This window comes from Centropristis striata, chromosome 14 (genome assembly GCF_030273125.1).
Source record: "Centropristis striata isolate RG_2023a ecotype Rhode Island chromosome 14, C.striata_1.0, whole genome shotgun sequence".
Classification (NCBI taxonomy): Eukaryota; Metazoa; Chordata; class Actinopteri; order Perciformes; family Serranidae; genus Centropristis; species Centropristis striata.
Genome location: NC_081530.1, coordinates 22,524,701 through 22,535,580, shown reverse-complemented (window position 1 = coordinate 22,535,580; position 10,880 = coordinate 22,524,701). Strand labels below are relative to the sequence as shown.

The 10,880-nt window shown below is 38.5% G+C and overlaps 1 protein-coding gene across 3 annotated transcripts; it reads left to right on the top strand.

Annotated features, from left to right (window-relative positions):
* Window positions 1-579: 579 nt before the first annotated feature.
* setdb1a (SET domain bifurcated histone lysine methyltransferase 1a) lies at window positions 580-10,367 on the top strand. 3 transcript variants are annotated; one of them, XM_059350726.1, is made up of 10 exons: window positions 580-716; window positions 2,247-2,421; window positions 3,175-3,290; window positions 3,429-4,298; window positions 5,795-5,941; window positions 7,867-8,068; window positions 8,144-8,217; window positions 9,476-9,663; window positions 9,784-9,909; window positions 10,011-10,367. In XM_059350726.1, the coding sequence occupies exons 1-9, from the start codon at window positions 704-706 to the stop codon at window positions 9,877-9,879; spliced, it is 1,881 nt and encodes a 626-aa protein (XP_059206709.1). In that variant the 5' UTR covers window positions 580-703; the 3' UTR covers window positions 9,880-9,909; window positions 10,011-10,367. The 3 variants fall into 3 exon arrangements, with proteins under 3 accessions (XP_059206709.1, XP_059206708.1, XP_059206710.1); XM_059350725.1 differs by having other exon boundaries at window positions 9,784-9,916; XM_059350727.1 differs by lacking the exon at window positions 580-716 and adding an exon at window positions 1,604-1,695 and having other exon boundaries at window positions 9,784-9,916.
* Window positions 10,368-10,880: the final 513 nt, after the last annotated feature.

Genomic DNA, 10,880 nt, shown 5'->3' with positions numbered 1-10,880 from the left:
TTGATTTTGAAAGTACTTAAAGAGAATGGACTTTTGATCCTCTATCTGCAAAAATGCTACTTTTAAAAAAAATAATTATTGTATGGGAATTATTATTATTTACTTTTTATTGTAAAATAAAAAACATGTTGATAGACTATAGACTATGAATTTTAAATATATTTAAAGATATACAGTCATGGAAAAAAATATTAAACCATTGTTTTCTTCAAGTTCTTATTCATTTTAATATATGCTACAACTAAATGTACATTTGGTTAGACAAATATAATGATAACAACAAAAACAGCTCATAAGAGTTAAATTCAAGAGCTGATACCTAGCCATTTTCCATGGTTTTCTTGGTAAGGTAATGATTTTGGTTATTGTCAAGAAATCCATGGAAAATGGCTAGATATCAGGTCTTAAATTAAATTCTTATGAGCTATTTTTGTTGTTATCATTATATTTGTCCAAAAAAATGTACCTTTAGTTGTACCAGACATCAAAATGAACAAGAAATTGAAAAAGACAAGGATGGTCTAATATTTTTTTCCATGACTACATTTCGTTATACAGTCTATGTGACATATATTTACATACAGTCTATGGCACGGACTTGTTGGTCGTCTGTACGGACACAGGGGGCAGCAGTGAGCTGGCGGTTCTGCGCAGTAGCCGCAACAGCATGAGAAGAAGAAGACGCTGAACTCCTATTGGGTGCATGCTCCAGAAAGGTATGATTTTTACTTTGTTAAAAGTAGTTAAACTAAGTACGAAACTTGGAAAATGTCTCTTGAATAATCTTCCCCGTCCACCCCTCCGATAAAGAACAATTTAAAGCCGTTACATTGACGCCAAGTGGCGGGTAACGACACTGTGGCTAGCTTCTGACACCAGCTAAAATTACAACACTTTTGCATGTAATGTTTTTGTATGAAGAAAAGTAGCGTAAAGTAGGCCTATCTATCAAATAATTTTTACACATATATATTTCGTCAACTCATAAATGTGTTTTCATGTAGTCAATATACTTGGATATTTTGATGTTTTCACAATCATCTGTTGAAGGAAGAAAGTCTCTACGATTGATTTAAGCATGAATTGGAAGAAATAACATCTCTAAACGTCTCAATTGAACTGTTTCAGAGGGGAAAACACGATATTTTTTGTGTACTTTTGGGTCATACACTTTTTTTCAATGGATACTAAGCTTAACTAATATCACCACTGAAGTTCAATAGTTGAAGTAACATTGAGACGTTAATTTAATGTTCATTTTTGCATTACACGTTTTTTGAAATGACATGTTTTAATGCAAATGAGGCATACTCTTATTTAATATGTGCTACTTTGCATACATTTATAGAGCAGACACCCCAGCCTTGGATAAAGCCAGATTGGAAATTAATTTTCTTAATATGTTAAAGTTAAAGGTTTTTACAGAAAACATATTGGATATATATATATATATATATATATATATATATATATATATATACATTTTAATTTTTATAACTCCATAGAAAAAAATCCTGAGAAAATACTGTCAACAGCCAGAAAGGAATAAAACACGGGGAAACAGACAGTTGCTATGATGTGTTAAAGCGCATTTGTTTTGCAGAACAGAAGAGAGGAGAGTAATATCCTTGTAACTTTTTTTAAATTAAGAATCGCAGTCTGCAAAGCAGTAAGCTCCAACCACCACCAGGAAAAGTATGCCTACTACTAACTACTGTTACACAAAGTTATTAATGTGAATATACAACTATCTGATTGGTCAAAACTGTTGGGGCAGCACTATGGATTTAGACTACAATTTTCCAACCACGCCCTGTTGAAGGAAAGCAACTAAAGCACACTTCTCCTTATTTGGCACTCTCCAGCTTTCTAGTGTTTCAGTGCTTGCCTCCACCTGGGTCTATGTCCTTGAATGTGTTTCTGTGTTACATCTGCTCTCAGACATGAGTGTGTGTGTGTAGGGGTGTTATCTAAGTGTGCCCTGCTGTATGTCTTGAAACTCCCTATTTTCTGTGTGCTACTGCCTGTGTCATATTTAATCTGTGTTTAATGCTTTGCTTGGTATAGACTTTAAGCAGCATTTACTACTAATGTAATAATGCAGATAATTGCTCTTTTTTATACCAACCCTAACAGATGTAAAATGTCCTTTTTGTAATAAGAACTTAGCAAGTGCTGCCTACTCATCAACACCCCAGCTGTACACTCTACCTTTAGCACATGATTTGAACCCTTGTGTGTGGCAGTGATAATGGAGCAGGAAGAGATGGAGATGAGCAAAGAGGAGCTCCAAAAGTGGATCAGAAAGAAGGTACAGAAGAACAAGCTGATCTCCTCCGACATGCTCGAGACATTCAAGTTGCTGCAATCTCTGCTGGAAAAGAGGGAGAAACGGGCCGTCCAACTCCTGAAGCTCTGCGAGTGAGTGTTAAATCAACTCTGTGCTCTGGACGTTAATTGGTCACCCCTGTGTACAACTACTTCTGTCTATTCTCATATGGTGTTTATTGCTTGCTCCATTGTAGACAGCTAGATATGGAAAACTGAAAGAAATAATGTCTGATAAGACAATACTGCAGACAACTGACTTTGAGAGACAACATGGGGCGGATCGACAAAATCCTATCCTGAAAAAAACAACAATGTTTTTAACGCATTTAACCATGTTCTCAAAATCAAAGACCCCAGTTTCCTGGCTGTTGTAATTTACACAGCTTATATACTGCTTTCAAATTAATTTATCCATTTATAATTCTGTCTGATCAGGTTTTGATACCTAGAAAAGTTACAAATTCTGTTGTAAAAGATGATTTAAAAATATATTTATATTAAAAAGTTATTTTTTTTCATGTATTTCAAATTTAATAGTACAGGTCCTTTCTAGGAATCAGAGTAACTCACCATACTGTCAAGATACATTGCCCAACGATTGTTTCGTGATGCAGTGATCCTGCAGTACTCAATAAACTGAGAGACAATCAGCTTGATATATCACCATATATCTGTGTAACTCAAGTACATTATTTTTTATATCCTTTATTCTGTTTTCTATACATCTGTCTCTGTATCTTGAGCTGCTGTGAAAAATAGATTTCCCCTCTGCTGGATAAATAAAGTCTCATCTTAAATGTTTCTCTATGTTTGCTTCATTCATGTCGTCTCCGTGTGTTTCAGGTCTGTTTCAGCATGTGAGGCGATTGTGGAGGAACAATACTCCCTGCTGGGGTGGAAATACAAAGACACAGAATCTGATGATGATGATGATGGTGGTAATAATATAACAGACTGTGGTAAGATGCAAATCAAGGGTTAATATGGGAAATGTGCTGTTATTATGTCTTTCTTTATTGCTGATTAGTCAGTTGTTTCAGTAATGCAAACAACTGACTGGCTTGTTTTTGTTTGTTTTTGTGCTTTTTCTTTTGTAGGATATACAGACCTCAGCTCTTCAATCACCGGCAGCCTTAATCTTCTGTTACCAAAACTAAAGGACAGTGAGAACCTCCGTAGAGCCACTTACAAAAAAGTCTCAATCAGCCTTAAAAGAAAACCAGTGGTGGTCTTGACTAGACTTTCTAGATCTGAGATTAGTTCTTTCTGTCGTCCGAAACCAGATGATCCTGTAAGCGAAGAGTCCTACAGCGGTTCGGATACGTGGGAGCCAGGAGACGACTCAAGTGATTCTGATTATTCTATCTCAAGTAGTAAAACTGGGTCAAACAAGAGAAGAAGAATAGATAGAGGAAATGGAACACTCTCTAAGAGTCGAGCAACACGCCAAGCTAGCACAAGTTCAAATGCTGAGAGCGAGGGAACGAAAACATCAACAAGTGCCAATACCATTGCGAAGAGAAAAGTACAGAAGACTTTGACTCCCAAAGGAAGTGCCAATACTGATGCGGAAAGCAATGCATCAAAGACATCAACACCCCCAGCTAGTACCAATACTCTTGCTAAGAGCAACGTGCTGAAAACTCCAAAAGAAAGGGCCAATACTGATGCTCAGAGCAATGCACCAAAGACATCACTACCTCAAACTTGTACCAATACTGATGCTCAGAGCAGTGCACCAAAGACATCACCACCCCAAACAAGTGCCTGTACTAATGCTCAGAGCAATGCATTGAAGATATCTGCACCCCAAACAAGTGTCTGTACTGAAGCTCAGAGCAATGCAACAAAGACATCACCACCCCAAACAAGTGCCTGTACTAATGCTCAGAGCAATGCAATGAAGATATCACAAACCCCAATTGGTGCCCTTATGAGCATGACAACATCGGCACTAAATAACAACGGTAATGGCCACAAAAAACACCCCACCACTCAAAAATGTTTCTATTACTGCACACTGTCTCTAGCCCCTTTCATAGTACCGTTTCATGCCGGGACATTTACGGCTCTGTAACGTCTCGCTTCCACTATGAACGCGCCCAAAGTGGGATGCCGGGATCAAATGATCCCACCAATTTTTCACCTCCAGAGGTAGTCACAGAGGCAGAAAATTGGTGGGACTGTTGGAAGCTGGACCACTGTGAACAGGCCATCCGAGCACAGCGGGATATTTGACGTCGCGATCTGACGTCTAACACACACCACCCACTCAGTCCGACAGTCATCGAATCACTGTCCACTGCGTCTGCCGTCGCTTACTGTACACAGCGCCCGCCGCTAATTGTAAACAAACCAGCAGGCTTACTGTACACGTGGTGTCCGCCGCTGATTGTAAACAAACCAGCAGGCTTACTGTACACGTGGTGTCCGCCGCTGATTGTAAACAAACCAGCAGGCTTACTGTACACGTGGTGTCCGCCGCTGATTGTAAACAAACCAGCAGGCTTACTGTACACGTGGTGTCCGCCGCTGATTGTAAACAAACCGGCATCGAGTGTCTAGGTCGCTAAGTGAACACATGCTATTGCATCGCAAACTGTGTAGCCTATTAACACTGTGCTACTGTACAGCACTGCTGCTGCTGTGACTATCGTCTCCTCCCACCTCGTTCCGTGACGCCAGACTGCACAATGAAAGGGCACGAATATCACGCCTCCACGGGATCACTATGAACGTCCTAAGGTGAAAAGCCGGCCCAGATCTTTCCAGCAATATAGCGGGACATTTGCGGGACAGCACTATGAAAGGGGCTTCTTTAAAAATACACTTTATTGCTTTTATGTCCCAACTGTTTTGGGGGAAGAAAAAAAACATGCAAAAGAAAAGTGTAATTTTATCAGCATAGCCTAAAGTTTGTCTTTCAACTGATGCACAGCGGTCGTGGAGATCCTGAGTTGTTAAGGTTTGGTTTATTTCTCTGCTGATTTTGAAAAGGAACTGACATATTCCGACCAAACATCAAATCACATTAAAGTAGAGAATAATATTTATGTAGCAACATTTTTAACAATGACCAGTAAGTTTTTAGTCCCAATTTATCGGATCAATTGCAAATAACGCAATTAACAACACACTGTGTCCGTTTGTTTGGCTTAAAGGTGTCTGTCTGAATTCATAGTCTTACAAATTTTAGAAAATGCCTATGTTGTGTTTTCAAAGTTAGGAGTTAGTTATTTTTCGTAATTGCATTTGTTGTAACATTTTTTATGTGACGATAAATGCTATGAGAGTACAAATTTGGGGATTAGGTGCCTTAAAAGGGCTTGGAAAGCACTTGAATTTTACTCTTGATGCACCTTGTATTCTTTACATTTCAAAGAAATTACAAAGGCATGTTGTGTATTTACCTCTAGTTCGTTACTTTTGATATTAACATATGCTTTTCCTTTTCCACTGACAGGAATAATCCCAAAGTTTATTTGCAAATTAAAACATGCCAAGACCCCTCCACCGGGGCCGACAGAAATCATTGTGAAAATGAATGTCCTGGCAAAAAGGAAGCCCATGAGCTGGCAGCGCGGTCAAGTCACAGAAATTATAACAAAGGGTAAGAAAAAGAACACATTCATTTTTTATTTGACAGGTATTGGTCTGTGAAGCAGGCTCTTATTTTGTAGTTGTCCCCAAGTTAGCAATAAGCAGGTTTGTCAAAGTAGTCAGGAGTGTTTTATTTGACTAATTCAAAGAGAACAAGCTTCAAGAATTTTCTGTGGGATGAAATTGATCACAATAATGTTAAAACATCAGTAAAATCATGTAAAATAGCCAAAAGGACGAAAGCACAAAACAAATTTTAGTTATCCAGTCCCATGTGATTATGATTCCATATAGTATCTCAAAGTTGACTAAAATAGTGGTTTGATTAGGGCTGTCACAGCATCAGATTTATCATATATAAGAATTCAAGGTTACAATATTATCGCAATATCTTCACCAAACACCATATTATTTATCTCCGTTTACATCTGACCACATTAGCCCTTTATTAGGCCTTCTGTATTTTTTCTATATTGTCGTACATGTCATATCACATATACTATACTGTGTATATATATATCTGCATTTATTTGATATATTTATTCATTGATGTTCATACCATTACATGCAACAACCTATTTAACATGCTAAAATATATTTTCTCCAATGTGCAATATCTGTAAAATGCACTTTAAGGAAAACAAACAAAAACAAAAATATATCTAAGGCCCCGTTTACACGAGGACGCTTGCGGGTAAAAACGACAAAATATTTTATCGGAAGTGCCTTTCGTTTAGACAGTGAAGGCGTTTTGGGGGCTTAAAAACGCAAAAATCTGAAAACCACCTTCCAAAGTGGAAAAGTTAAATACGCTCCGCCGTAGCGTGTCCGTCTACACGGCCAAGATGCAAAACTCTGCTCAGATCTGCTCACGTCACGTATGTGTTTACGTCACATACATGCTCCAGTACAGGAAAATAAACAAACGTGGGATTATTTCCATGCGTCGGACCTTCAAGCTGCTCTGGCAGCTCTAATAAACTTACAGGAGTCTTTCCACCAAATGTACAGGATATGTAGAGATAGTATTAGTGAACAGAGAAGGATCTGTAATTACCTCTATCACATTTTGGATGCAGCAATTCGTCGGAGGCGAGCCAGACGGCTGTGAATGAGACCTGGGAGATCTAGTGGATGGTGGAGAACTTTGTGGAAGGAGTAGCTGATGAAAATGTGTGGCATGAAAACTTCTGCATGCCCAAAGATGCTCTTATCGCTTTAAGTGATGCCGCCTGGCATGCATACAAATTACGAATTTCACACACTTTTGCGTCACCGTATGCACGCAGATTTCCTCCCGAAAATGCTTGTCTAACGAGGAATAAAAAGTGAAGACGCGACGCCACTTTTGCGTCTTCTGTTCAGACCGTCCTCGTGTAAACGTAGCCTTAATAATAAATGCCAAATAGCAGAAATGTATGTATATCATGTGTATAGAATCTTATCTTATCTTATGTTTATAAGTAACATACCAGTATTTGTCCTTTCTGAAATTTTGTCAATACTGGTACACCACAACATTCCTAGTTTTGATAAATAGTTCGCAAGTACCTTCATGTGTAACCTATGAAACAATGTCCAAAATAGCGCAAATACATTTGAAATCACGTCTTTTTTCCATTTATTTTGGCCAGTGAGCTGTTGACTAAAAACAGCCTGTGGGCTTGGACTGTACCACACAGTGTCATTGAGTGGACACGCCAATCTGCCTCAGAACACGTGAACACTGTAGAAAATAATAAGAAACATTAAATGTAAACGCTGTACTGTTTAAGATTTAGTTGTAGGCCCATAACTTGTCGCCCTTTTATCAACAGAACTATGAACTTTAAATTTGTAGAGTGTCTGCCAAGTTTATACGTTTTTACTTATCTTAGAACTTAGAAGTTGTTTAAAAAGAGCTTTGCTTGTCAGACTTGTTTTTGTTTTTTGTAGAAGATGGTACCCTGAAATACAAGATCCTTTTTGAGGATAAGGGGAAGAGCCTGGTCAGGGCTCACCACATCGCGTATGACTACAGGCCAAAGCTGGACCAGCTGTCTGTCGGTGCTCGTGTGGTGGTCCAGCCTGATCCTGGCAAGTGCACGTTCTGCCCCGGCATCCTAGGGGAACTCCCCAGCAGAAAGAACCGCATGAGGTTTGTAACTACTGAGGTAGAAACACAAAAACAGATAGAAGCTTCTTTACAGTTTTATATTTTTTTATTTTCCAGGTTCCTGGTCTTTATGGATGATCACACCCCCGTCTATGTTGGCTTGCTTCTTCTTAACCTGGTGTGCAAACCATGTAAGTTTGAGTGTTTTAATTCACACATGCACTCTTTAGAAGATTAATTGTAAGATTAATGCACAAAGCATTATGAGTGCACAAGGCGCAGTGAGGATACACACAAGCATCTATGGAAATTCATAGAAAGAAGGACTCTTTCCTCAGTAGAACTGAAAGGATACTTGACATCGGACCAGTCCGTTGGTGGATATCCATGACATAGTATCCTTCAAATTCAGCCATTTGAGGATCCTTCCTTGAATTTGAGATGCACCCATAGTTTGGTTCTGTTCAAGTGGCAACCTCCAGGGCTGAAAAATTAAGCCAAAGCCGAAGTGTCAAAACTTGCACATCTTCAAATGGCCACTTGAGTCTAGCTCCAAAAGCAAGTCAATCCCCATAGACCCCCATGTTAAAATAAACATGTTCATGTTTATACAGTCCAGTACAAAAAAAATAGTTTTGATTTGTATTTCTGTATCATGACAACTGTATGAATTAAACCACTTAAATTATAATAAGGCTTAAAGTTATGCGTAATTAGGACAGGGACACTTTGAGTGACAGGTGGGTGCAACCACAGGGGGCTAGCTGATGCATTCGGCCCGCCTCAACTCACCCACAATCCACCTTCATACCTATTTTTAGATTAATCGGGAATGTCCTCTGTGAAAAAGATGTTTTCTCTGCAAATATACAATCTACAAAGTAATTTATCCAAAGCGATGTACATTTGAGAGATCATACAACACAAGCAATGATGAGGTCAAGAAACAATGCAAGAATAAGTGGCATGTACTGAGTTAAGTCCTGTTTGGACGTAAGTGCTTTTAGGATGTAAGTGTTTTTGGGACGCAATTGCTTTTCAGTAGTGAGTGCAGATGGTGTAGGATTTTTTTATTTTATTTTTTGTTCTGTGTGTTGATTATGTGTGTAGGTGTTCAGTACAATTAACGGTGGACCGAATAATATAGAAGACACAAGCACTTGTTGCCATCAAGTAGGCTAGTCTACTTATAAAAGATGATTTACAATACAGCAGCATATTCATAATTTTTAAAATCACCCTCAATGGAATGGGAACAGTTTCTTACAGTACCTGTTCTTAATCCTCTTTCCCACTGGATCGAAAAACTCACCAACATGTGCCTTTTAGGGAAGATTACAATCAGCATTCATTCTGGGGACAAATGACTCTACAGTAGTCTCTGGTATTTATCTGTGTCATACCGCCAGTAGGCAAATTGACAGACTTTGTTACTTTCTCCTGTTACAGTGACGGACCCTTTGGATGATATTCCAGATGGACACCACAAGACTTTCTTGAAGAAGTATCTGAATGCCTGGCCTTACCCTCCCCAGACCCAGTACAGGGTTGGACAGTCAGTTAATGTGGAGTTTAACGGAGTCGTGCAGAGGTGTGAGGTGCAGATTGTCGACAGCAGCTTGATAGAGGTCCTCTCGGTGAGTATCTGTGAATATCATTTTTTAAACTATTTCTAACTGGTTCTCTCTGTATTTTTGTCCTGACATGATTATTGAGATTCTGAGACTAAAGAGCAGTTTGTGTGTCATCTATCTTAGGCGGATGAACAAAAGGCGTGGGTCTACCGAGGCTCCACATGCTTGCATCACATGAGTTCGATGAAGGAGCTTTTGGAGGAGAAACACAAGGACTAAGGGAAGAAGCAGAAGTAAAAGTCATCCACAGTCAATGGTACATTTAATTCTAAAACTAATTAAATAATTATTCTTGTATTCAAAATTTCTAATGTGTCTTTTTTTGTTTTTCCCTGTGTTGTAAACTTCAGCATCAGCAAAATCAGCACAGCAATGGAACAATGAATGCCTTTAGAGAGCTGGATGCTGCATTACAAGGTGGTTTTTGGGGTCCACAATGGGAGTGACTCGAAAGGGTCTTGGCACCATGAAATGCATGCATGCATTATTTGTTTATAAGTGTTTTTGTATTTTTGTGTTCTTAAATAAAAATTCTTATTTTATGACTTTCTGATCTGATTTTGAACTTGTTAGAAATGAGCATCTACTCTAAAACTAGATGAAGATAACTGCAAACTATGGAAAACAAAATAAACCGTTAAACAGTTCACAATAACCGAAAGCATGATGTACCTTTAGTTGTACCAGGCATTAAAATAAAAAAGAAATTGAAGAAAACAATGGTGTAATATTTTTTTCCATGACTGTATATAGAGTAGTGTTCAATATAATAGCAGTCCAAAGTGACTAACCAGATTAATCCAGGTTTTTAGCATATTTTTTATTGCTCCATGGCAAACAAGGTGCAGTAGATTCTCGGAAAACCAACAAGACCCAGCATTTGTGATATGCACGCTCTTAAAGCTGTGCAATCGGGCAATTAGTTGAAAGGGGTGTGTTCAAAAATATAGCAGTGTGGCATTTAATCAGAGAGGTCATCAATTTTTTTTTAAAAAAGGTGTGAATCAGGTGGCCCCTATTTAAGGATGAAGCCAGCACTTGTTGAACATGCATTTCTCTTTGAAAGCCTGAGGAAAATGGGTCGTTCAAGACATTGTTCAGAAGAACAGCATACTTTGATTAAAAAGTTGATTGGAGAGGGGAAAACTTATAAAGAGGTGCAAACAATTATAGGCTGTTCAGCTAAAAGTATCTCCAATGCTTTAAAATGGAGAGCAAAA

What these genes read in the sequence shown, in the direction of transcription:
- setdb1a (XM_059350726.1), top strand. An exon ending in CACAGAAATTATAACAAAGG is followed by an intron (nt 5,942 to 7,866) that starts GTAAGAAAAAGA and finishes TGTTTTTTGTAG; the next exon opens with AAGATGGTACCCTGAAATAC. An exon ending in TAACCTGGTGTGCAAACCAT is followed by an intron (nt 8,218 to 9,475) that starts GTAAGTTTGAGT and finishes CTCCTGTTACAG; the next exon opens with TGACGGACCCTTTGGATGAT.